The sequence below is a fragment of the Anopheles stephensi genome, chromosome 3 (assembly GCF_013141755.1).
Source record: "Anopheles stephensi strain Indian chromosome 3, UCI_ANSTEP_V1.0, whole genome shotgun sequence".
Lineage (NCBI taxonomy): Eukaryota > Metazoa > Arthropoda > Insecta > Diptera > Culicidae > Anopheles > Anopheles stephensi.
The window spans coordinates 16,559,000-16,585,958 of NC_050203.1; the positions used below are offsets into that span (position 1 = coordinate 16,559,000).

The 26,959-nt window shown below is 49.0% G+C and overlaps 1 protein-coding gene across 13 annotated transcripts in view; it reads left to right on the forward strand.

Annotated features, from left to right (window-relative positions):
- LOC118512675 (PDZ and LIM domain protein Zasp-like) overlaps window positions 1-26,575 on the forward strand; it is a 45,553-nt gene extending 18,978 nt beyond the window's left edge. For 2 of the 13 annotated variants that reach the window (XM_036057443.1, XM_036057444.1), the window contains exons 4-16: window positions 1,351-1,457; window positions 10,653-10,804; window positions 10,884-11,055; window positions 11,123-11,256; window positions 11,331-11,422; window positions 12,934-13,357; window positions 15,540-15,630; window positions 16,513-17,022; window positions 18,243-18,501; window positions 19,459-23,302; window positions 24,799-24,982; window positions 25,051-25,290; window positions 25,366-26,575. In XM_036057443.1, the coding sequence (XP_035913336.1) occupies window positions 1,353-1,457; window positions 10,653-10,804; window positions 10,884-11,055; window positions 11,123-11,256; window positions 11,331-11,422; window positions 12,934-13,357; window positions 15,540-15,630; window positions 16,513-17,022; window positions 18,243-18,501; window positions 19,459-23,302; window positions 24,799-24,982; window positions 25,051-25,290; window positions 25,366-25,443 (6,285 nt within the window). In that variant the 5' untranslated portion in view covers window positions 1,351-1,352 and the 3' untranslated portion in view covers window positions 25,444-26,575. Of the gene's footprint in view, window positions 1-1,350; window positions 1,458-10,652; window positions 10,805-10,883; window positions 11,056-11,122; window positions 11,257-11,330; window positions 11,423-12,126; window positions 12,335-12,933; window positions 13,358-14,208; window positions 14,407-14,659; window positions 14,875-15,539; window positions 15,631-16,512; window positions 17,023-18,242; window positions 18,502-19,458; window positions 23,303-24,798; window positions 24,983-25,050; window positions 25,291-25,365 lie in introns of those variants that run through there. The other 11 variants (XM_036057452.1, XM_036057445.1, XM_036057447.1 and 8 more) reach the window with 11 other exon arrangements.
- Window positions 26,576-26,959: the final 384 nt, after the last annotated feature.

Below are 26,959 nucleotides of genomic sequence, written 5' to 3' on the forward strand. Positions count from 1 at the left end.
TCTGTCAGGTAACGCCTTCGGTTGAGGTTCTTCACGATGGCATCGCCATTGAAAGCATGTCATCCTGAAGGTATCGGGAAGCTTTTGGACGCTTTCCACGCTTGGTGTGAAGCGTTCCGCGAGTATCGTTCGGTTGACCCTGAGCTTCAGAAAGTCACCGGCCGTCTAAAACGACATACGTTATGAGCGGTACCGGGAGAGTACCTTGAGGACACACTGATCACCGGATAAACGGAGCGCAGTTTGTGTTTGCTTTATCAAAAGAATTGTTTATTGATCACGATTGATCATTTGCACGATATCGGCCAATGTTTAATTTATTTAAAAATGTTTTACGCTATTACAGGTTTTTTCAAAACCGTTGTCCTACGTGTGGTTTATGTGGTGGGCGATAGGAAAAGCGGTTAATTATATCGCTCCCAGCGATTATAGCGACAGAGAGCAAACCTACCACAAACACGTTTACTTTCATTCTGCCCGCTGCTGCTGCTCACGACAATGGCCTCATCAGCGAGTCCTGACCCCGACAACCTTCTCCACTTGAGCGAGGCGTTTGGAAAGGGGTTGGCGAGGGTGATGGATGCTGGTACGTGGGTGTGAGAGTGCCGTTTTGTCACGAACGCATCGGAAAAAGCGGTTCTCCCCACGGGCACACACGGCAGCTTGGCGTCGGCACTGATCAAAAGCCATCGAACCTGAGCGATCGAGCCGAGCAGTGGGCTAAGTGCAGCAGGCGAACGCGAAGCGCCGATGCACTTGGATGATTGCGGGAGAAGCAAACAACAACAACAACAACAAAACACATCCTCAAGCCAATCAGGTTCGTGTCAATGTGTAAATTCCGCCAACCAAGCTAAACGTGCTATGGGAGGCAGACCAAACAAATCGGCAGACAGCGCGAGAGTGAAAGACTCGCTCGTACACTTTGTCCACACATCGGGTTAAACGTCGCAAAACCTTCAGCGACAGCCACCACGATCGCAACATGATTGAGCTCAAATTGAAAAGCAAATAAACACAAATAATAACCGCTAAGCGGGAACCTAACTGATCGAGAGCGCACTTCCAACAATCACGACAAGGCTCGTTCGCGAACGAAAGTCAATTCGCCCGCACGATACGTCACAGGGGTTCGAGGTTTTGCGATCACGCTTCCGGGGGCATCGGAAGTTCCGGTAAGAGTATACCGTGCCTCAAGGCTAATGCGGAGTCTCGGTTGTCGCGGGATGCGTGAATTGATACATCTCCTGAATGTTTTGTGGTGTTGTTTTAGCCTCCCGGTTGTAACTCAATCGTAAATGCGATGCGATGAATAATGTATGCGTTACGGTTTCTTTCTCTTCGTTCTAGATATGGCCAATCTCATGACAGTGCGTCTGCAGCGTGGCGATGGTCAGGCCTGGGGCTTCCGTCTGCAGGGTGGCAAGGACTTCTCCGCCCCACTGGTGCTACAGAGAGTGAGTATCGAATTGGAAATTAAATCTTATACAGATGTATTGACGACTAGAAGTTTGATGTTGAAGCTGATTATCACCAAGATAATGTTGGGAGACTTGCCGTCTAGTTTTGATCAATACCATAGGATATCCAGTGTAAAGATTATTAACAGAACACTGGATCTGTAGTATAAGTCGGAGTCCTGGGTTAGTCCGGGAGCTTGATACTCTCATGAAAAGAACATAGGAAAACTTGATTATCAACAAGATAGTGTTAGGAGTTGATTGGTCATATTCAATTAAACAATGCTGGATATTCATTGCGAAGAGAATAATCCTCTTGAGAAGAGATTATGGTGAACTCCTATAAGATTATCTGGATGAGTGTCCTATGGCTTTTCTAAAACATGGAGTACTAGACGATCGTCTGTCGTCTTTTTAGAGTTGATCTATATTAAAGCCATGATTGGAGCAGCATAGCCCTGGATTGATTTTCCTGGACAAGAATAAGCGACCATGTCTAATAGCCTTGCTCCACCTTAAGCAGGCCAATAAGACGAGCTGCTGCTAAATGTTCGTTTGTGTAGAAAAAGAAAGCTAATATCCTATTGAATATCTTAAATGCATAGAAGTGGATCTATACAAGTCAGACACAATACTGAAGTACTAGGACTTGAGTAAAGTGTTCAAAGCCCAACTTGTAGTATACGGGCTCCACTCACTTTCGCGTGCCTGTTTGCATAAGACCTAATTGTTGATCATCTAATCTGACATCGCACCCTCGCTCCCGCGATCGATTACGCTAAGTGCAGCGAGTTGCAGTGACTGCCCGGGTAACGCTCGGCACACCACCGAGTTGGGCTTTTCCCGCTCCAACGAACCGCGGCAAACCTTAACCGCGACACTTCTGGTCCGCCAACTACCAAACGCTTTACACAGCAACTGATCGCTCCAATTATAATATTTTATCGTGGCCTCAACAATGTGGCAATTTTTCTATAAACTGCCCTCAAAACACTCTCGTTTGGCACACCTACTCGGGTGCCCGGTGGGGACTTTACGGGTAAAGCAGGCGCCACTGCACTGGCACCTGGTTAAGTGTTAACCTCGTTTGGCACGTTTTTCCTGATCAAATTTCATCACCCGCCAGACTTCGGGGTGAGTTTCGTAGTATCGTGCTTGGAAAATGCAGCGAGCGTGTGTACTGCTGGGTAGCTCCGGTCGTGGGCTTGAAGAGCTCACGCTACACGATTGATCTGGACGGGGAAATTAATTATCGACAGTGATAAATGCCACCCAAAAAAGGGTTAGTGGAGGGAGGAGGGCTTTATGTGGCGAAAAGTGAGTAAAAACTCACCTCCCTAGACCGTAGGCCACTCCTCGTTTCACACCCAACTGTGTGACGCTCGTCTAAGGGCGATTTTAATCCGTTCGATTTATACGTCGCGACTGCCCGAGTGGAGTAGACCGAGATATATGATCATTACAGTATTTACGAGACCGTTGCAATGGTGATTCGAAATGGGACATAAATTTGAGGGGTTTTTTTTCTTCTTTGCTTCTGAGACAGCTTCGGAAATTAGATCTCGCTTCTAATGCGCAAAATTATGTTCTACCGCAACCCATTTGCCGCACGATCCTCGTGGCATGAAGCTGACAGGAATGATACGCTGCAGACCAGCCAGCCAGCCAGAGCGGCGAGTGACGGGGTGGGCACGATTCTGTCGTCAGTCGATTTATTTAACGCTTAATTATGATTGATTCGAGCGAACCGTGGCCGATCGGTCGATTTTCGTTTCGGCGCGACTCGCATCTCGATCTCCTTTCGACTGTACCTTGATCTTTCGACGACACTGTCCTGCTGATGATGTTGCACTAATGGCTTGCTTATAATGTATGCAAATCTTTCTCACACGAAGCACCGCACCGATTATGCGTCATCGCCGCGGACGACCATCCACACACAGATCTTCGAGAGGGGACGTTTTCGTGGACGATCGGTTTGTGGCTTTTTTTCGCTGTAAGACGCTTTTTCATCCCCTGATGACCAATTGGTTCGTCAAAGCGATCCGGGATGCACGTGCTGTTCGATTGTTGGGCAATCAGTGACCAGTGGTGGTGAGTAAGCTCTGTTCGTTGATGGTGCGCGCAGGTAAAAGCTTCCTGATGAATAATGGCGATGTCGGTGGAATGTGCTAAGTTGGTGTGATCACTTGAGCTCCTGACGAAAGCGTGAGTCGATTGTCGGTTTTGTTATTTCCGGCAGCTTCCCAATGCGCTTAAGTGATTATTGTGGTGAGAGCTATGGAAAGTGTTAAAAGACCTCCCTCCTGGCAGCAAGAGATTTGGTCTCCGATCAAATGTTTCAACTGTTGCTGTTTTTTGAATAAAACGCAATTCCAATACATCAAGCGCCATGCTTTGAGTTCTTTGTTCTTGGAACGATCTTTTCTACTAGAAGAATGTCTCATTTATTTCGATTCTCTGGATGAGTTTTTCTACCATCAATTCCTTGCCACTAATCTGGAATATACTTGGAAAGATCCAAACATCTGCTTTCGGATTTAATAAGCGAAACTATGTCTCGAGATTCGCTAACCAATCTTAACAAGCATAATTTAGTTTTTTACGACCTTCAAAGTTGACTCCAAGGCTCAATTCTATCTTTCCTATTACAATCTGAACAATCAAGAAGACCCAGCACATTCCTCCGTCACCACCGATCGACCGATAATTGATCGTTAGCCATCGCACAGCCGCATGTCGCACTATTGCTACGCATTTGTAACAATAAACCCATAAAATGCCCATAAAGTGTAGTTATCAATAAAACAATCAACGATCGTGCACCGGTCGCAGGTAAGGCACGGGCTCGACTACGCACGCCCTCCGGGCTGGTACGATAGACCGACGCTCGGCGTTGTCAAATGCAGCCGTCAAGGTCCGTGCCCTTGAACCCTAGCCCAACCTTGCACCGTGCCAAACAAATGGCTCTTGCATTGGGCCTACCCCAGCTCCGGAACATCGATCGCTCCGTTGCACATTGCACTGTTGCGCAGATGGAGAGCGAGAGAACTAAAGAAAAGAGAAAAAAAACATTCCAAAACATGGAACATTCTTGCAGCGCGACATGAACGTTTGCCGGTTGGCTCGCGTCGTGGCCCAAAGTTCCCTTGGGAAAGCAGCGAGATAAAAAGCTCGCCGTTTGCAACAACACAGCAACAAAAAAACTACAACGCTCCAGGAAAAGTCAGGGAGAGATTCAATTTCAATCATAATCTCAGCGTATGGCGGCAACTTGAAAGAGGGGTCTCGGGCCACGGCACACGGCTTGATTTAGATTGTTATGATGCCGCGCGGAGAGAAAAACATTCTTCATTTCTTCCCGGTGCACACACGAGATCGAGATAGCTTGGCGGGATGCCTTCGGGGGGGGACTTTAATTCTTGGGAAAAAGTTTTCTCAAGAGCAGGACAGACCTGTGTATGCACTAGTTCTATTAATTTTGTGTTAATCATCAGCAAAGCTATAACAGTCCCCATCTCACCGTGTGCATCAATCTCTGGATGGCATCGCAAGCAGTGATTAATTCACCTTAGTCTTCAAAGACAAAACTGGAGGCACAGCAACATAAAACTAACCTCCGGGACCGGGGACAGTCATAAATAATATCCAGCTCCGGGGCGGGACAGGTCTTAAGTGATGTCAGGCCGGGCGGCCACGCGTCCACCAGACTTGGGACGGAAGCGGAAATGGGCGAAACCCTGGGATCGATTTATATTTGTCAACGGGATCGGGTGGAACAATGCTGTCAAGCAGACAGGTCCTGAGCGCAGGTAGACGAGATCCTGTCACGCAAGGTATTTATGTTGCAAATTTAATCCGTCTAGTCGGATCAGATGTCGATACGTGTTTAAAGGGTTCTACTTGATCGTTTGTTGGTTCTTTTACACGTTCAAGGCATCCATTTAGTATTCTTAACACGAAGATATCTAGAGTAATAACGAATTTCCAGCAAGATATAATTGTTAAAATAGAACATTCCCTGCTCAAGTAGCTCAGGTACTTGACCAAAGCCGTCTTACCGTACTTCTTAATGGGTCGGGGACACGCCCCTCACATCCCTTGCCACCGTTATCAGATAAGCAACCCCATGCCAGTCTAGCTGTCTGGGCGCTGTTTTGCGGTAACCATTAATGGGATGGGTCTGGCAGAGAGCAACAAAAAAAAATCAACAAAACCCCTAGCAAACAAACCGACCGTGCCCACCAAAACCCTCGTTATCTTCCGATTCCGAGCTGTCAATAATAATCGCAACACCCCGGGCTTTCCTACCACAGCCCGGACATCGAAACCGTCGGAGCCAGCAAAACGCATTGCTACGTTGGTTTTATTATTATTTTCGGGTTGTGCTGCAATTCGAAACGTGGGCCGACGGTGGAATTACCCACTTGTTTTTAGTATCGATCGCCGGTGGTCCCGCCAAGCGCTCCTCCGACCGGAAACGGGTACGACGGATGGTGATCATGGTGCCCCTGTCCCAATCATAAAAACGTAGCAACCGACCGGTCCGAAAGGTTGTAAAATGGTTAAGTGCATGAAAGAAGAACGACCCACCAACTCATGTTGATTGAAAGGGGCATTGCAAAAGGTATGTCGAGGACGAGGACTACAGCCAGGTACAGCAGGTTGCAACGGGTAGCCAGGTTCGGAAGACACGGCTGAGGTTTATTTCGTACGCTGCCGTATTGTTATTTCGTACGTATCTTGTCCTGATGGCTGATGAGCAGATGTTAACATTTTGGGCAATAAAAATGTTGAGGGATGTTTTCACTTTCATAAACTGTGCCGTAAAGGATGCAAAATATTTATTGGGAAAGCTGTGAAGAGGGTTTGATGCTTTCGGAAGCGTTCGTAACTGTGTATGACGATGATGACGATGATCATTATGGAGTTCTTTTTTAATCTTCTTTTTTAAATTATACAGTCTTCAAGGAAAATTCCGCAATCTTTCGCTTCCAGACCAATTTACTATATATTTCAGGCAGATTTTTTTTAAATTTATTTGAACAAACTTTGGACAATTTTTGTATGAAGAACTTGCCGCTAACATGCACTCCATGTACCGGACCTTAACACAGCTCCTTTTAAAAACAAATCGGGCTTTTCCCCGGTGGCAAATATCGGATGACTCATCATCAAACCTTTTTTTTTCCTGGAAGCTTTTGCTTCTGCCGGTGATCAACCGCGCACCATACGTCACTATTATCTCTGGCTCATAATCCCTCTTGTCAAGCACCGTTTATGCTTTTATGTTGTATTTTATCTTCCCGCGAAAGGCACGGCCAGCCCTTCAAAGAAGTGTGAACAACAAACCAAAATAAGAGAGAGAGAGAGAAAGAGAACCAACGCCGCGCTCAATGATAAAGTGATCGTGGTGGAAAAGGAAACCGAAAGAAGAAAAAACCCACAACCGATACATAAAATCCTCCTCAGCAATCGCTGTGGAATGCGGCATGATTCATTGATCGAATTCCTTTTCCGGGACGGTGTTTCGGTGGCGTCGCTGGTGCTTCGCCCCATTTGCATGTTTCCTTCGTTCCGTTTTCGGTTAGAAGTGGTGGGAAACAGGGACAATAAATTCCATTCGGCATACAGACAAGCACGGCGAACGGATCGTCTGCCGGAACGTCCAATGGTGCTTCTGCCAGAACAATGCACATACTTGCCGCAATGAGATTTGTTCGGATTGTGGATGGATTCTTTTGGGCGAAAAAATAACTTAAATTAGGCAAGCATTTAAAGCGCGCACGTTCGCATCGTCCAATGGGGATTGCGAAACATTTGCGTTGACCAATTATTTCACACCGAACAACGCATTGATCTTGGAGATTGGATAGAGCAAAGCCTGTCGGGCAGCAAAAAAGGGACCCGACACCGACCACCGAATGTGTCTGTACTATGTGCCGCACACGAACACGGTTACGTGAAGCGTAATTGAAAACAAAATTACATAAATTAGTGGCCACCCAGCGGACAGGGTGGCTCCGGCCACAACACTTATCGTCGCTCATAATCGCATCAGCAGCGCGACCCATCACAGCTGTTTTTGCGAAAACCTTCACTCTTCACCAGCACTTACGTGCTATTTCGTGGACTCGTCTCGAGGATCCGGATGCTCGAACACTCTCACCACGGTGCGGGGAAGAAACGCACCAAGGTAAGTGGGTTCCGTGCGAGGCAGCTTTATTTGCACATAAATTAAAACTTTTATGCCCAACTACGATTCCCACCCAAGGTGCTTGACATCGCCGGGCGGTTTGCCCATCGTTTGCCTTCGTGTTTTTTTCTTTGTATTTTCACCCTGATAAAGCTCGTGGGAATTGGAATTGATGCTACTCCGAGCGGAAATGGCACCGAAATGATGACATATGGGCAAGCCTGTTTCTATCGGAAATGGTGGTGAAGCTTGTAAATAGTGCTTACGGTCATATTGAAGTGTTGAATATGGTCAGAATGATGAGGAAACTCAATCTGGTTCAATGTGAAACCTCACGGCAAGAGGCTACAGTGAGGGGAAAAATTATATACGCATTGTGTTTTAATCGTTTAGAGCCTTTCCAATATTAATGCAATGTATTAAATATCATCAAATCTGAATATTTTGTACAATAAACTCTCATACGTGTTCCAAGATACTTGCCAACATCACCAAAATCACGTTTGAGCGCCTATTTATCTCCCTCACTGTAAAGATACTAGAAATTCACCGAGTCAAGCTTATCCGAAAAGCATTATTGACCAATTATCTTCGACGGATTTTTAAATGGCGCCTCACTTTTTGGGGTCACCCAGAGTGTTAAGTCTCCCACAACATCCCAACCCACGAGCTCTTCATACAAGCTTAACTCGATCAGCCAGCAAACTCTCAGCCAGCAATCCTTTTCGGGCTATCGGACCCGTGGAGCGGAACACGCGGAAAGTCCCATTTCTGTAAGCCCACAATACACAAAACAATACACGAATCGAAAGAAGGGTTTCTAATCAGCTGCAAACCGAACCCTGCACAGTGGGTGTCTGCAAAGCACTTCCGGTTTCGGTTGTCAATTATCGTGCAAAACTCGAGTGCACGATGCATTTTCATTATGTTGCCTTCGTTTGTTATGAGCTGGCTGGAACTGGTTCCCAGTAAAAACCTCTCCAGGAATCATTGCTAGCCGTAAGATAGGGCTACAACAGCAAAAAAAGTCATCGCTGTTCCTTCGCTATCGGCAGCGCTGGTAGAAAAACGCGGCCAGTAATTTATGACCTAGAATAAAACAGTGCTGTATAAATATGTCCTGCTACCCGTAGCCAGGGGTATCGCCATTGAATGGGTGACTCGAGCGCGATGAGTAAAACCGAACTAGAAAAGCATACAAACAACACGGAGCTAAACAGAACAAAAACCCAACCAACACCACGCATATAAGCGAACCCGTTTTCGCGCTCAAGATATGGGGTAGTTCAAAGTTCTCATAAACCAACGCGCCACCAGTTGCAGCTCCCCATTCAGGGCTGGTCGTGAGGCTTGTTTTTTGTGCTCCTCCTTCTCCTCCAGAACGGCTAGCAGAAAGGAGCAGCAGGATACAACAATTCAACTCGGGGCAAGAATCAATAGGCTCGAATCAGCAAACGCAAGAAAATGAATCATAAATCAAGCCGATCTAAATAAGTTTATTTCTTCTTTCGCACGGCAAAGAATGCTCTCCTAGCTTCTAGGAAGGGGCAGGTTTCCTTTCGCCAGGGATGGAATAGCCAAGTTTTATGCTTGCCTTTTGCTATGGCGATACGATCCTTCCTGCTGATGAGCGTGTTTCAATTAATCATACATACCGGTTTACGCACACGGCACCAGGATGGCAAAGCACTTGAGCAAACGCACCTCAAATTGCCACACGCGCGCTCAGATGCATGTTTTGGGGAGTGTTTGCTGGTGACAAGTCACGCCATCGCTACTCCGGTGGCAACGCGATAAAGGCTCAGACTTGCATCAAACGTTACCCAATGAATGCTGTGAGTCATGGTTTGAATGTATGGTATGTCTTCGATGGGGTTCGAAGAGATTTCGCCTGACTAATGGATCATAAACCGACATGCATACTGATTGGCACCTCCTTTATCCACCGGCAGGTCACTTTGTTGCTCGATGCATTCGGCAAACATCACCGCTGGAGAGACCAATTTGAACGTCACTCACCAATGTGATGAACACTTCCCAAACGAAATGGAGAGTGGTGGAGTGGGGCGAAATCCGAACCTTCTTGTAAACGTTGGTGGGAGCGTTCGATACCGTTGCAGCCCGTTTGTCAATTGCCCTGTGATTGATTTATAATTGTTTCTTAGCTCACATGCGAGGAACGCTGTAGATATATGGGTGTGACGCTTGCAGTGAAATGAGTTGCAACTACACGACGAAAAGGGAAAGGACAGCTGTGTTGCATATTGTTAAGCGGCGTTTGCGAAAAGTAGCAAGAGCTAAACATTCCACAAGCTGTCACATACCTTCAGTGGTGAGCGACAAGCCCTTGCCGAACGTCATGCATTCCTGTCAATTGGTTCTCACTTTGCCACGAAGTGATTGTACTCTTTGTGCGTATCAGCGAGATTTTTATCAGCTTGTGATGTACAACGGTCTAAAACAAATGCATGTAAAGATATAGTTTCGGTTTAATATCTGCTACAACTTCAACCTTATGAAGGTAATGATGGCAGTTCAGGAAATCATATTGCACACGTTCAACACTAATTGCTTCATTAGCCAAGAATGTGCAAACAGTCACCATCGACTACCGTGCAACCTCCGTATGCTCAGCTGCTGCTGAAAAGGCAGTGTGTTTAATTATGGCGCCTGATTCGGTTCAGTTCGTGATCACCTTGCGCGGGCAACAAAGAAGAGCCTACAAGGAACGCACTGTTGTGTACACGCCTTCTGGTTTGTCAGGGTTTGCTGGCTTTTCGGGAAGGGAAGGCTGGCGGCCGAAGAGGAGTGGAGTGATGCGACAAACATCACCGCCACCGTTGTCGTGACATTGAAACTGCATCGCCTCATGAACTATTTTAAGGACAAACCGCAAACAGGCGCGCGAAACCGTCGCCAACAGCTGGTCTGAAGCGAGCAGGCAGACACTGACATTGGTTTATTTTTGCGATCCCGATCGCGTCCATCGCCCGCAGGTTAACGGTGGCAGCGTGGCCGACCAGGCCGGTCTGATGGCTGGCGATGCGCTGATCAAGGTCAACGGAACGGAAGTCTTCAACATGCGTCACAAGGAGGCCCAGGACGTTATCGTCGCCGCTGGAAACTCGTTCGAGCTGACCGTGTCGAGGTAAGCGTGCGATCGTTATGGTTATGGAACGTCTGATGATTCGAACATTGTTTGATGGATCGTTCTCCCGCTTTTGCAGAGGTGGTGCTACCTGGAGGCCATCTGTCACACCGACTGGCTCGCTGCCATCCCCCTCACCGTCGCTCCCCGGTAACATTACGCCGGTGACGAGAACTTCGCTTGCCGCTACACCACAGGAGATGAAGCCGATCGGTAGCGGTCACAACACCGCCGCCAAGCCGTTTGCTGCTGTAAGTAACCGTGAGCTTGAACTGTTGTTTGAGTTTATTCTAACGAGGATCGATTTTTGTCTTACAGGTTAACGGAAACGATGGACAGATCAAGAGCATCGTCAACAACCAATACAACACCCCGGTCGGTATGTACAGCGATGAAACCATTGCCGAAACGCTGTCCTCGCAGGCGGAAGTCCTCGCCGGAGGAGTTCTTGGGTAAGGCTTCACCACTCTCGATCAACAATAGATTATCCATCTAACATCATTCTCTTCATTTCTGGTGCTTTTAGTGTGAACTTTAAGAAGAACGAGCGCGTGTACTCGCCGGCCAACTCCGAGGTGTACAAGCTGCTGCACGAGCAGGGCGATGATCCCGAACCAGGTAACATTTCGCGGCCGGGGTTTTATCTCTGCCCACTCCGAATCCATTGTCAAGATTGTGAGATCTTGGCTTCGGGTTTCCTTCTGTACTGATACTGATACCCGTACGGTGACGGACACGATGCTGGACACAGTTAGGGAGTCGATTGATGAAGCAGGACCCTTGTGACATTTCAATATCCAAACAAGCATACCCATACAGCTTCTTTAATCTCTCGTTCTTGTTCTATCGATTGAAGCTTATGACTAATATTGAACGCATTAAGGTTTAAAGTACGAACGATATCATGGACGACAGACCTCGACTTTTAGTAATAGTTGCATGTGGATCTACGGTCTAAGAAACTAATGAAACGATACTTTTAACCTTAATTTATTGTTTGCTTGAATATTTGATTTATTTATTCCGCTTCTCCGATTAACCAACACCCTATTTGATTCAATGTATTCCTTTTTTGAGTTTTTACTAATGCTACCTTTTCAAAATTCAAAAACTTCCAAAAATTTGAAATGCACGCCGTGTAAAACCCTTTTCTCGAAGACCGCCTAAAAGTATGCAATCGTAAAACACCCATCTCTAGACCTGTTTCTACTAACACGTGGTTTGATCCTGTTCGAATTCTCACTAACGAAAACGACCCATAACTGTCACAAACTCACTGAACAAACTATCGCAACAACAACAACTATTTTCAACAACTTCAGCCCAACAACAACAACAGCAGCAGCAGCCCCAGCAGCAATACCAACAGCAACAACAACCACAATCGCCACACCACCTCAGCAACAGTGGCAGCGGCACAAACACTGTTACACGCCACGTTAGCGCTCCCGTCGATCGTCCGGTGGCCCCGGCAGCTAATGGACTACCGCCGGGCCAAAACATTTGCGCCTCGTGCGAACGCTTGATTGTGTAAGTGACTTCCTACTTCCTACACGTCCTTACCGTGCGTACGAGATCGAAACTGGAATGAGCCGAAGTTAAATTGCAATTGGGAGAAGGAGATCGCTTGGAACGTTCTTTCCTTCGGATGTTGTGTTCGTTTGAAGGGTTGATGGCAGCGTCTAACAACAACCCAGACACACACGCACGTATCAACAACTGCACGGGCACACTCGCACACACACACACATACATCCTCGCACTTGAACGAGAGCACCGTGTCAGATGTCCAGAGATGTCCTTGTAAATAATACCCGTTTGTCCACCAGGGTTCTCGTCTAATCAGCACCAACTTTTACTTTCTTCTTTCTCTGTCCCACCCGTCGTCCCCACATCCCACCATCCCCGTTCTCATCCCGCGCCTGTGGTTTTGTAATGTCCTCGCGTTTCCATGCTGTAAATTATCGCTGAACCTGCCGTCCGCTAACCCCGCCGTATCGACTGACGTCCCATAATCCCTTGACGCTGACTGCTGACCACCTCCGACATCCGATCCGGTTCCGGTAATCCGATGACGAATGTGCCGTTGTGTACCCACCAACTTTTCCTACCCACCGTCGCACAAGCAGATAGTGTTTACTCTAACAATTTCCATTACTCGGTCAATAAACTCGAATCAGCTTCATCGCATTTCTACGCCACGCAAAGCCACGCCATCGGTGGGTATGCGACGGCCGGCCGTCTGCCGGTCGGTTCGCTCGTCCCGGGCGCCCGTCCCCGGGGACCATCGCCACTGCCACCGCAGATGCAGGGTCAAGTGCCACGGCCGCCCATGCCGAAACCACCGATGATGCAGCCCCAACCGCAGCGTCCAGCACCACAGACTGCCCCGAACCAGCAGGCTGCTCCACCGAAGGTTGCTTTCCCTCCGCAACAACAACAGCAGCAGCAGCAGCAGCAGGCTCCAGCTCCGGCTCCAGTTCCGGGTTCAGCCTTCCGTCCGGCACCCAATACCGCTCCGAGGTCCGGTATTCCACCGAAGGTTCACAGCGAGTAAGAATTCTCCATTGTTGTTTCGGTCGCTCGGTGTGGGGAAGCTGCGCCGTGCGCGAAGGCTTTTCCTCCCCCGAAGTTATGCTTGTTTCGTTATCTGCTGCGCTTTCCCAATGCTATTTCCACGTCGTTTGTTTTCCTTCGAGGACTGTTACTGAGCTCCTGAGGAATTCGGAACACCTGTAAAGAGTTCCAAAATTCCAAACATCCTTCGTCCGCATTCCATACTCGTCCCCGAAGAGGAGTTCCACTAGAGGAGTGTGTGCGTGTGCCAACGTGTGTGTATGCGTGTGTTTCTGTTCCGTTTTATCGGTCGAGTTTTTGGAGGAAGTTATTGTTTTATCGCATGCCCTTTTTTATTCATTTCACATCGAAACACTGTGTACCTTAAAAGCTCATCCGGATTCGATCTCTGGTGCGACGACAGTATCTTCCACTGGCAGATGACTATGTTCCTCTGTCTTCCATCACCTGACGTAAGCTCGTTGTTTCATTATTAATTGTATACTTTGTTTTTCTTTTCTTTTTTTCATCGTTTTTTTTTCTTGTTTTTCCAACTTGTTTGCTTATTTTTCGGATTGCGGTTTGGTTGGTTTTCCATTTTTTCTTTCTGTGTTTTTACTTGCTCTGTTTGTTATGGTTTCTGTTTGCTATGTATGGCGGTCGGTTCATTCTGCCATTCCGTCAACGTCACGTCACGCAATTGTCACGATTCCTTGGTAAAACAACTCCACCTAACACCACAATCCATCCCGCAAAACATCGTTGGACAACCTTGCCCTACGTCACGTCTCCACCACACGTTACATCAACAAAACGCCCCACCGCACGACATACACAAACACAAACAGCGGTGTGTTCGTGCGCATCAAGGACAAGAACCTGCACGCCGACTGCTTCAAGTGTGCCACCTGCGGCACGTCCCTGAAGAACCAGGGCTATTTCAATCTGAACGACAAGCTGTACTGCGACATCCATGCGCGCCTGGCGGCCCTCAACAGTCCGCCGCCCGGCACCAATGGCATGGTTCCGGTCGCTGTCACGAAACCGTACGTATTCGGCACCCGGCAGCAGGTCGTACCTAAAACAAGCGCTTTTCTTTCTTTCTCTCTCTCTCTCTTTCTTTTCTTTTGTTTTCCACTATTTTCTATTCTTTCTGTTTAATTTTGTTGCTTTATCTTATTTGTTTTTTACCCTATATTGCTTCCTCTTCCTTCGACACGCTTTCCTTTTTGGGGCTTTATTTCCTTGTGCTTTCCTGATACTCCCACGGGTATCAATCTCTCAAGCTCCCTATACTAGCATTCCTAGCAAAACCGTTCTAGAAAGCAACTAGAGCACCTTACGGAAGAGGTATCCAATATGTGTGTGTGCGTGTTAGGTTAGCTGTATATAGTAGTAAGAAATTTAGTTCCTAAAATGAAAACGATTCGTATCGATGGATGCAACATACGAGATGAAATCGAACCTGTCGGACAAGTAGCTTACAATCAAATTTCGTCAGTTAATGGGAAGACGTAAGTGTAGATAATTGAACGATTGAAGTGGATTGAATGTTCCATCAACCTAACCGTTACATTCTTCAGGAAAAGTTTTCACAACTAGGATCGTTCCGGTAGAATTATTCGTTACTGGAGGTTCATTGGTGTTCATTCGCGTTCATTTTCCCATCTTAGTTCAAAATGTTCCGAACGCAGGTCTGACTTTCGGGTATAATTAAGTCAAGAGAGCCACAGAGCAACAGATTCAGCCATAGTTGATTGAAAAAGTTGAACATTGGTGTTAATTTTCCGCATCGTCTAACATCTTACAGTTAGTCAATATTTTTTTTTATAAATCCTAAGCCATTCAATGTACTACACAAAAGAGTATGTAACACCGTCTCCATCGTCCATGTATCGTATTATCTTCCATGGCAATACGAGGAATCGTTTTCATTTTTGTCTAGTACTCCTCTTCGCCTTCTTTTATATAATAGGAAAAAAACTACCCAAATTCCTGTTACCAACTTTGCCCCATTTTCCTATCCTTCATCTGTCTTTTTCTCCCTCTGTAAAACACAATCGCTTGCTCGTAAGTCGCTGAATGCAATTTTTCCAATCCGAAATTTTCAACCAATATTCTAATATGTTTTTTTTCCTTTTTTGAAATTCTACCTCACCTGCATACGCACCAAACCTAGGGGTCACAAGACCGGCGTCTCTGCCATCTCTGCTGCTCTCAACGCTCATGCCAACTTGAACGGCCGCTCGCAGTCACCGTACGGCAATAATGTAAGTAACCGGAAGGAATTGGCCGTTCTACCATTGCTACCACTAATTCAACCACCTCCTAACCGTTTAGCTTGTGACAGAACTGGGCGACCACTTGCAAGAAAGGGATCGTTTCTTTTCTCTTTCACTCTGTAGTATTGCTTTATTTCTTCAGATCGATCGCTACCGACTCAAATCGATCGGTTCGGTAATGCGATTCGGATTGTGCTTTAAATATAATCTCTCCCCGTGGCGGAAGAATTAGCGAGGACCACCGAGTAGAGCTGCACTCGTTTCGCATGAAAACAGACAAACATCCACCCCTTCTCGCCCCTCCACTCCCTGTTGCCTTCTCAACCCCTCCAGCCCCCCCTCTAGGTCTTTCTTACGCGTTTTGTCGCCAACTGCTGACGACAGTTGGCTGATCGTTTCGGGTCTGGCGCCTTTGTTGAAATGCTTTTTTAAAAATGTTCCGCTTTTTGCTACAAACGACTCGCGTCCACTGCCCTGAAGTGTGTCAACGCCAGTTCCTGTCATGAGCTAGTTTACACCAAACTACCCTCCCCTAAGAGCATGCCTCGTTTTTGCGCTATTTACTTAAGTTGTGTGTGCTTTTCCTTTTGTTTTTCTCCTGTGTGTTTTCTTTCTTAACAACCTCGCTCGCTGTTTTGCATGTGTTGCGTTTGTTTGTGTGTGTATGTGTGCGTTTTCCTGACTTATGCAACGCCCATCCGCCCGAAAATTGTCCCGATGGCTTCCGAACTGACGTTGCTGCTGCTGACGTGTGCTGCTGCCGTTGCCGAATGACGCGTGCGCGACACTTGTCGTGGTTTTCGCGGTTTCACGCTACGAATCCGTTGCGGAACCGTCAACGAAAACAAAAAAAAACAACACCCACAATAGACCATCACAGTCGGGCAATCGCCGTCCCATTCGCGATCGAGCAGCACCACGTCGTCGAGCGGTTACTGCAACTCGAGCTCGTTATCGCCGGTGCAATCGAACAAGGTGTCCCCGTTGCATTCGCGCACCAGCAGCGAAAACGAGCTGATCGATCGCAGCCACAGCAGCAACAGCAACAGCAGCAGCACATTCGAGCTTACTGGCCCCATCGCTTTCCCAGCCTGCCCATCGTCCCCGCTACCGCCGCCACCACCACCACTACCACCGATGGAGGAAAACACAGCCCAGCCGGTCCAGCCGGAAGCGGCCAACGGATCGGCCGAACCGCAGTTAGTGTTTGGGGCGAATGGGTTGGCCGCTCCGGCACCTCCGGACGGCGAGACGCAACCGGATGCGGGTGGATCGGAGAGCGGAACGGTTACGCAAAACGAGTTTGGCTTTTACTATCAGACGATGGGTGGCCGCGTGATCCGGAGTGTGCTTCCGCCGGGCAAGAACTCCACCTACAAGGTAAGTGGTGAGCTAGTGGCTGGATTGTGCCTGTGTGCCTTTTTGGTTGGACTTTTTGTGAACGTGCTTGAGAAACCCTGCCAACATGGATGCCATTAACCACTAACGAAGTTGTGCTAAGTTAACAAAATATTTTAAAAATTTGTTTAAGCTAAAAGGACATTCCTATGTTGTGAGAAAATGAACGATGAAAAATTGAGAGAAAGAGATAGTGAGTGAAAATCGAGCTAAATCCGAGCAGTGTGTGAAAAGTGATCTACTTTTACATAAGCGTAAAATTCACGCACCCTACCTAGAAAAGACCAAACCAACAACTCACACACACACAGCGACACACGATCGAGTCGAATCGAAGGCGATCGGCACCGATCCAACTGTGGTGTACGTCACGCGCTTTTCACGCGCGTTCTACATTGTATAATAGTGCAATTTGTGGGTAGCAGTCGACCATCCTCACCACCCTGCTTTTGCGTGACACGGATATGAACCTTCAGCATCCTGCCCCTCGAATGGGGTGGGGTGTGCGATCGACCGGCACCCAGGATCAGTGACCCCGGGATGCTCGGATGCGTTTGCCTTTTTTTTCTGCGGGTGGCGGAAATGCATTGAAATGTTTGTGTTGATGTGTGGTTCGGGCTGTGGGGACGCCTTCACCAGAGGACGAGGACGATACATTCCACACACTAATCGGTGTTATACGTGTAAAAATATAATCGATTTTATTTGTGTCGTCGCCAAAAGTTGGCTGGTAGACGAACGTTCGAGCGCGCGCGCTCTAGATTGATCGAACCTAGACGATCGGTTCGATTGGGATACATGCGGCTGTGTGGCACGTGGCGCACCTGTGACGTACTGGTTTTGTCACCTGATCCTTCGGGATTGATTGGGTTTTGTTTTGACTCAGATAAACTGGGGTGAGAAACCTGAGCAAGTCACGTGAGCAAACTAAGGGGGTTGTTTATTTTAGAATCCGTTGAATCGCTCGGCAGATTTGTTCTGCAATCAGAATTGATCAGTAGAAAAAAAAACTGAAATACCTAGAGTTGACCATACAGCTACAGGTAAATTAAGTCACCGAAGCCAAGAAGGCAGGCGAGATCTCTCGAGGTTATAATGCTAGAGAACGGATTAAAAAATAAGCTTTAAAGGTCCTCCCTCAAAACATTTGCTAAAAAGGCTCTTCTAACTTTAATTCTCTCCACTTTTTTCCTCATCTCCAGGTAAACCAGAACAACATTACGCCGAAGCCGTTCGGTGCTCCGCTTCCGGTGAGCCCACTGGCTCAGGTACAGCCACCGGCATCCTACCCACCGGTGGCCGGAAGCGTGCCGACCCCATTCTCGGCCGCACTGGTCGGTGCCCAGGCACCGGCTCCGGCTCCGGTCGCCGCTCCGGCACCGGCCCCGATGGCAGCACCGGCCGCTCCGTTGGCCGCTCCGGCCCCAGCCATGGCACCGGCACCCGTGCCAACTCCACAAGGTTGTTACTAATTTACTACGCTTAGCGCTGTTGTCATCTTGTTGTTTTTTACTTTTTACCTTCTACTACACGTTGTTTTTTATCTTTATCCTTTACACAACTTTAAACCGTCAACTTTATCGCATATGTTATTTAACCGATATTTATCACCTTCACCAACCCGTGAGAGAGAGAGAGTGGGAGAGTCTAGTTGTAAAGAGAGGAGATGGAGAAGTTATGTAGTAGGCACTATCGTTTATCACGATTCCGTTTTGTTAAGCTCGTGTGTTATTCAAACGCCCTCCTTTTCATTTTACGCCATTTTGTCTATGTACTGAACCTACGCGAACCACAATCATCATCGCGATTTGCGTTCGAATTCATCAAAAATCCCTTCATCAACCGTGCAGCGAAGAGCCAGTTCTTGGGCAGGAAGCCAACGTTTAACTTCCGAGGTAAACCATGTCCACTGCGCTCTGTGACCCGCCGCAAACTAAAGCACATGCCGGGAGCTGCCTCGCGATTTCATTTGTGGCCTCATGTATCTGTTCCGACGATGCTAACTGATCTGATACTGTAATCCTTCTGTCCGGTGTCCATCTGTTTGAGTGTGTGTGTGTGTGATTTCGAATCGTCCAACCTGCTTTGCATCACGCTTCTATGGCTTTCTTTCTCTTTCTTTTCTCTTCTTCTGTCTGTTTATATTTCCTTCAATCTATTTCGCAACTGTGGCGTCTTGCTCTGCTTTGCTGTGATGTTGTGTTGAACCTTCCATTGCTTTTTGCCGTTTGATGTGTTGCACATTGAAATCATCCGCTTACTGCTGCTTGACGACTAACAACTGCGGTGACGAATTGGAAAATAAAACATGGCCACGCTGGAAAACAAAAACCTACGCACGTCGCATTCATGGGCATCTTCTGCGCGCTATCGGGGGAAAAAAACACATCGAAAATCTGCCTGAAATCGGTCGCACAGAAAAAGATGGCAGCGAAGAAACTCCAGCCGAGGCTGAAGAAAAGGCTGGTGAGGAAGAAGAGGACGCCGGACGGGAGAGGAGCGAATCGCCCGCTCCGGTGTTTGCCTGGCCTCCAAAGCCAGAGGTCGTGGACACGATTCCGACCGCGACTCCGATCTATATACCACCGCCGGAAACGCAGCGCGTCATTATCAAACCGATCACCGTGGTGCCTCCGATGAAGGTGAAAGAAAAATCGAAAACCCCACCAGATGGGCCACAAGAGCAGCAGAGCAAGCAGAGTAAGTCCGCGCCGGAATTGAGCCACCGCGCAGGGCAAGAGGACCACCACCAGCAGCAGCAGCAGCAAGATGAGGAAGATCTTTCGGACTCTTACGGTATGACAACAACCACCACCACGACAACGGCTAACTCAGCCTCGTCCGAGGAGTACCGGATGTACCAGACGCAAACATCGCAACCGATCGTGACGTACTACGAGACGCCCCAGTACGAGCTCGAGAATCCGTTCTCGTCCGGCCAGCGTAGCGCACAGGCAAGTACGGGCGCAATGTCCGACGCATCCTACACGCACTTCGTCTTCCGCGATCCCCCACCAGAGGAGGAGGAGGAGGAAGAGGCAATAGTGGAGGAACCACCGGAAGTGCAGCCGGTAGCAGGCTCCACCACCACCGCCACCGACACCGATCGTCCTGCGAAGCGTGTCGAGTTCGTCGACTATGGTCGCGAGCTGGAACGGTACGTGCGCGCCGAACAGGAAAAGGAAGCGAGGCGTCGCGCACTCGAGGCCGAGATGGCAGAGGCGGCCAAACGGCCGGAGGAACCACCCCACTACTCGTTGCCATCGATTCCGTCGGCCGAACCGCCTCAGCTGCCACCGTCCGCCATCCCGAACCCAACACCGAAACAGTGGCAATCGGCGCTGGTACAGGCGCTGTGCGTAGCGCCGCCCGACCCAATCCACCTGACCGCGGACCAGATCGAGGAGGCGAACTTTATGCGCTCCCGGAACGAGGCGTACCGGCGCGAGCAGGAGGAGACGAAGATGCGCCAGCTGGAAGCGTTGCGGCGGCAGGTCGACGCACTCGAGCGACGGCTCGGCAAGCAACCGGAACCGGAACCGGAACCGTTGCCTGTCGGACCACCGCTCGAGGTGCCGCGGAAGGGTGAGGTGATGGCGAAGCTGCTGGCTACGTCGACCACCCGCTCGCAACGCTTCCCGGCGCACTACGTCCCGGTGGTGCCACTGCCGGCCGAAACTGAACCCTACTTTCCGCCTCCCCACTCGATGGAACCGATCCGGAGCGAGAAGATATCATCCATGCGCAACGAGTCACCGTTCGTCGAGGCTCTCAAGACCGCTCCGTACACTCCGTTTCAGCAGTTCGGGCGCGAGATCCCGTCGCAGATGGAGGACCTGCCCGTGCCGAGCGGACGGCTTTCGATGATGGATGCACTGGCGACGGCTCCGGAGCGTCCCTATACTCCGTTCAGTGAGGTACGGTTTGACCGAAGCTCGGAGGTGTATCAGGAGATGGTACGCGAACAACCCTCGGTACCGGTCGATCCCGATCGGCAGTGCTCGGCGTTTGCGAACGTTGGTGGCAATCGTACCCCGAAGCCGTTCGTACCGATTGTGCCGGAAATTCGTGAAATTCCTCCAGAGCCAACGCCGAAAGAGGAGAGAAGTCCCGAGATGGCGTCCGAATCTTCGCGTCGAAGTTCTACGGTGGCTGAAGAGAGTCGCCGCAGTTCTAAGGTGATCAGCACCGAGGAAACCCGTCGATGCTCACAAACGGTGGCACAAACGGTGGAGAGTCGTCGCAGCTCGACTGCGACGGTCGAAAGTCGCCGAGCAGAATCGGGCGGACAGGACAGCCGTCGTGGTTCGGGCGGTACCGGTTCCGAGCCGACGCCACCGAAATCAGTCACCAGCAAACCAGAAACGATCCCACCGTACCCGGGCAGGGACAGTCATCCACCGGAGCACTACTCGCTGGCTCTTCGCCGCGAGACGAGCTCACCGCTGAACAAACCGGCCGAGATTCCACCGTACCAGCGCAAATGGTTCAATCTGCCGACGCAGAACCCACCGCGCACGCCGGAACCCGAGGAACTGCGCACCAACGTTCCGCTGGCCTTTGTAAATACACACTCGCACACTGCTAACCTTTCGAAGCCGATCGCGAAGCCGCCGGGCCCTGTAAATAAGCCGCCAGCACCGTACACCACCATTCAGAACCGCACCATCCCGGTCGTTCAGCCGCAGCCACCGGAGCTGGACGCCGAGCTGGCGCAGTACCACAGTGCTCATGCGCGTCTCCAACACAAAGGTGTCATCGATCGTGGCCAGTCGTTCACGCCGTCGCTCATCCTGACGAAGCATGCGACCACCATCCCGTACTATCAGCACCAGCTCGGGTTCGAGGAGTACTTTGCGGAGGTGAAGGAGTTTGACGGTCACACGACGCCCCAGCCGAGTCGCACAAAGTCGCCGGCATTTGGTCCGCCGCCGAATCCGCTCAAGCCGCACGTGCCACCGTCTCGCGAGGGTATACCGGTAGAGTCGGGACTGTATCTGTCCATGGGTAAGCTGCACGGTGTGCCGTGGTACGCGAACAAGGACCACGTGCCGGCTGACATCCAGAAGAAGATGCAGGAGCAGCTGCATCTGGAGGCGAATCAGCGATATGGGCGTAGCGTGCAGCAGCACCATCAGGAGGTCACATCGCACCAACAGGTAACGATGAGTAGCAGCAGCAGCGTGACAACTTCTGAGCAGCATCAGCAACAACAGCAGCAACAACGAATGTCCCGGGAACAAGCATCAGCTGAACGGGCGGTCCAAAGCGCCCAACAGGTAGGCAATGCGTTGATCCAAAAGCGAACGCGCTTCGTAGAGGAGCATGAATCTAGTAGCCGCAGTCAATCCGTGTCGCGTAACGCAAACAGCGAATCCTCACGATATTCTTCCAAAATCAAGGAAGACGAAGCGCCCCAGAAGGGCTTTGTGGCGCAGCAGACGCGTCGATTCTCGGGCCAGGACGAGGCCCTTAATATCCCGCCCCAACCGACCGAGCAGGAGCTGAAGCAACAGCAGCAGCAGCAGCAGGAACAGGAACAGGCTGCCCTTATCCAGCAGCTTCAAGAGGAGCAACAGAAGCGACAAATTGCTGCCGCAGCTAAGCCAGCACCCCCACCAGCTCCGATCCGTCACGTAGAGCCACCAACTCCGAAACCGGCTCCACCGCCGACCCACTTCCCCGAGACCGATCTGTTCGCCGAAGAGTTTGTCGATCACTTCCCGAGCATTAGCGCACGGAAGGCGAGCGTGCTGCTGCCACCGAAACCGGCAGTCGGCCGCTCGGACTGCGTCAGTCCCAGCTCGTTCAAGGCGCAGTTCAACGAGTTCATGATCGGTGCCGGTCCGATGCCGCCGATGCCACCGATGCGCGAAGAGGACGAAGGCAAACCGGCCGACGACCGGAGCGACACGCAAAAGCTAATCCAATCGTGGCCACCGCAACTGCCGCCCCAGGTTACCGCGCCTGTGGCGGTGGCGACTAACACGAATGCGCCCCCCGCCAACGGTGCGGCGCCGCCAACACCCGGCAGCAAGCCGTCCAGCCGCAGTAACAGCACGGCTTTCCTTGACTTCCTTAACCGACCCACGTTCAATCCGAATACTGATCGTTCCACTGTCGGTGCAGGTACGAACTCCTTCAATAAGGGACGGGCGGCGTGCTCCACGTCGGCCCCCAACCGTGGACGGGGCGTGATGAACAAGGCGGTCGGACCGGGCGGTCGCGTCCCGCTGTGCGGATGCTGTCAGCAGCAGATCAGGTGTGCAACCGAGTCGTGGTTTTTGTTGTGTGTATTTGTTGTGTGTTTCTCGTGGATTTTGTTGTTGCTTTCGCATGGGTTGCTTACTTTGTTTCATTTTTAAGTAATGCTATCCTTGAAGACATTACCAGGAATGGCTACGACGATAGATCCTCCTAACGTGATCAAGAAGATCCTCTAGACTCAACTAGAGACTATTACTATAAGTGCCTTAGTTTTCATCAAGATTCTTTACTGAGTTCTTTCTCTCTAAAGTTCTCGAAGACTTTCAGCTACCCTCATCACACTATGAGAGATCTTTGCTGTCATAGCAGCTTTCGCATGCTGACGATGTTCTAAGCTTCTTTTCGACAAGGAGACTTTGGTATCTTGACGTCGGAAGTCCTCGCAGCTAAAAGTTGTTCAAGAGATTGTGTAGTGCTGTTGAGTATTGGAGATATAACTGAGAAGTCAACTAGTTCAGACAAAAAAACTATTACTTGCCATTTTATATGTTTAAATTTATCTAACTAACATATTTTTTTAAAATAAGTATTTGATTTATTTTTAAGTTCTTAAGTTAGTGTTATCTAACAGCTAGTGATCGTCGTTTTGATGTGTGTGTGTTTGTTTGTTTGCTTTTCTTTATCCACTAACTCTGCACCCGCAACGCAATAGCCCCTGGACAACGCATCGAAGAGGTCGACTATGCGACAATGCTGCTCGACAGCTCGGTAAGCAAGCTGGCCTGCATGAACAACAACGCCGACTATCGCAAGCAAGCGTCAAACGTTGTGAAAGACATGCTCGAGGCTCGTTTGCGCAAAACGGACGCTAATGTACGGGCGAAGAATAAGGAGAATCTGCACAGCAACGGTAGCCATACTCCTTCACTCGCTCGTACACCAGTATTTCCGCTTGGAAGCACAAACGGCAAAACAGACGACATTAAGCCCGTACCTCCGTACATGAACGGATCTAACGTGGTACCGTCAAAAGCTGCTTTCAATGGAACGCACACGAACGGTCAGCATGATCTCACGGTGTACCCGGTGCAGACTACGGTTCCCTCGCTGGCAGCCGATCTCGGTAAGGTAATACTGCGACAGAAGAACCACAACGCAGCGGACGTGAACGGTTCGCAGGCCCCGATTAATGGGCGCAAAGTAAGTTCCGAGCTAACCTCGCATGCACGCGATCGCCGTTCGTACGTCGAGCGCAATAACAATCTGGCCCCGTACGACAAGAAGCAGGCGCAGCAGGAGATCGCCACACCGCAGGAACAGGATCCGGTAGCCAACGGTAGTGCGCTGGCACTGCTGAAGGATAAGATACCGATCTGTAACGTGTGCGATCACAAGATTGTCACGTAAGTACTCGACCGGGATGGAAACCCCGGCAATGGTTCTCTTTTCAACTGGTTTAACTGGTGTGTCGGATGAGATGTGGCTAACTTTGAAGAGTTGCCTGAGCATGCCTCACCTAACTCTCGTTCTTTTCTCACCGTGTTTCTGCAGAGGACCGTTCATCACTGCGCTGGGACGCATCTGGTGTCCGGATCACTTCATCTGCCACAACGCAAACTGCAAACGTCCGCTGGCTGATATCGGATTCGTCGAGGAGAAGGGTGATCTGTACTGCGAGTACTGCTTTGAAGAGTTCTTGGCCCCACTGTGCTCGAAATGCAATGGCAGAGTCAAGGTATGTGGGTTGGGCCGGGAGTTTTCTTGCGAGCACTTCAACTAACATCGCTTTCTGCTTCTTTCCAGGGTGACTGCCTGAATGCGATCGGCAAGCAGTTCCATCCGGAGTGCTTCAAGTGCACGTACTGTGGCAAGCAGTTCGGCAACAGCCCGTTCTTCCTGGAGGAGGGCGATCCCTACTGCGAGAAGGACTGGAACGATCTGTTCACGACCAAGTGCTTCGCGTGCGGATTCCCCGTCGAGGCCGGTGACAAGTGGGTGGAGGCGCTGAACAACAACTACCACAGCCAGTGCTTCAACTGCACCGTAAGTAATCGCCACTTCCTACGCATGAGTTGAGAACAGCTTCAATCATCACCGGTTCTTTCCCATTCCCAACAGAGCTGCAAAAAGAACCTCGAAGGACAGAGCTTCTTTGCGAAGGGTGGACGTCCGTTCTGCAAAAACCATGCTCGCTAATCGGTTTGGCTGGCTAATTCAGGCGCACCATCAAACACATCTCACCAGGCAGATACAACGCGTTTAGGTACTCTACTTTCACTCCCGTCTCAAGGCGTCATTTGAAACTTAAAACAAAAACACGAACGAAACCAAAAACACAAAATGTTGTCTAATCGAAACACTCGAACACAATGAGCAAAGTGGAAATGGAAAAATAGGCGGGGGGAAAAATCTCACAACAAAAGAGATTCGGGCAGCTTGGCGATTGGTTGGTGCTGCACACACAGATTGCGTACAAGCAGAGTTAGGGGATGAAACATTTCACAGCGGACGAAACATTTCAGTCGGCGAATCATTTCAAGCTAAGCTTTCTTTCCATTTTGCGGTGAAGAAAAGTCGTTTAGCTTGTAGAGGAAAACAGGAGCATCAAGCGTTAGATAGTTTAAGACAGTGGGTCCGAGAGTGGGTTGGAGTGAGTGAGTGAGCGTGAGAGTAAGAGCGAGCGAAAGAAAGAGAGAGAAACAGTAGATGAATGATGATGAAAGCGAAAAGAAACAGAACAACATTTTGCTAGACATTGAGATTTAAATAATGGTTAGTGTTGAAGAAGTCTAAATAATTGAATGGAAGTAGAATGCATAACTAAGGAACATCGCAAATTAAATGTAGAAAACCATAGAAAGCTTTCTATTTTACTGTTTAAACTTCTACTTGATGTTGAATACGTCCACCATTGTGCAGTACAACCCGCGTGGATGCAGTTTCGATGCCGTTTTGCTGCTCCAAGCCTTTTTCTCTTGCTTTGGATCGTGAAAATCTTAACGTCTCGAAAGCAAACGGTTGAAGCTGGGATCCGAGGGTTTGTTGTTTTAAAATTAAAGTGCAAAGAAAACAAAACGATTAAACATTAAAGCTCACAACAACCTGCAGACAGAACAGAACAGAAGAAAAAGAAACACCCAGGCGCTTACTCTCTTAGGTTTTTATTTTTCACTCGCGGAATATCGATAGAATGAAGAATCGCAAGCTTCGCTACTTTATTTTTCTCTTTGTGTGTGATACAAATATAATTTTATTTATTTATGGCCTATGTTGCTGACAAATAAAACATAAAAAAAACAGTGTAAATGTTGCTGACAAAGCAAGTACGGTAAGCGTTTGGTTGTTTTATTTATATCGTACGGATTAGGAAAGAATGTGGAGAGAAGTAAAATTGAGAAAAAATATTGATAAATGGTGAAGCTATTAGTTAAGCATCCCATCGGAACATTTTTATCGCAAATCAACAAAACTACAAAACTTGGCTGTCTCAGTGTAGAAAGAACACAAACAAACGAAAATTCATCTGTGGAAGAAATGAATCTGATATTTTTGAATGGTCGCACAGCTAAAATCTCACAATATCTATTGATATTCCCAATTAATTATACTCATCGGAAATTTTTGAGATATTAAAAGCTCTCGAGGTTGTAGTGCCAAGGAAGAAGAAGAACCCTTATCGGATTCCTTACCCTACCTTTATGAAGAATTTTTG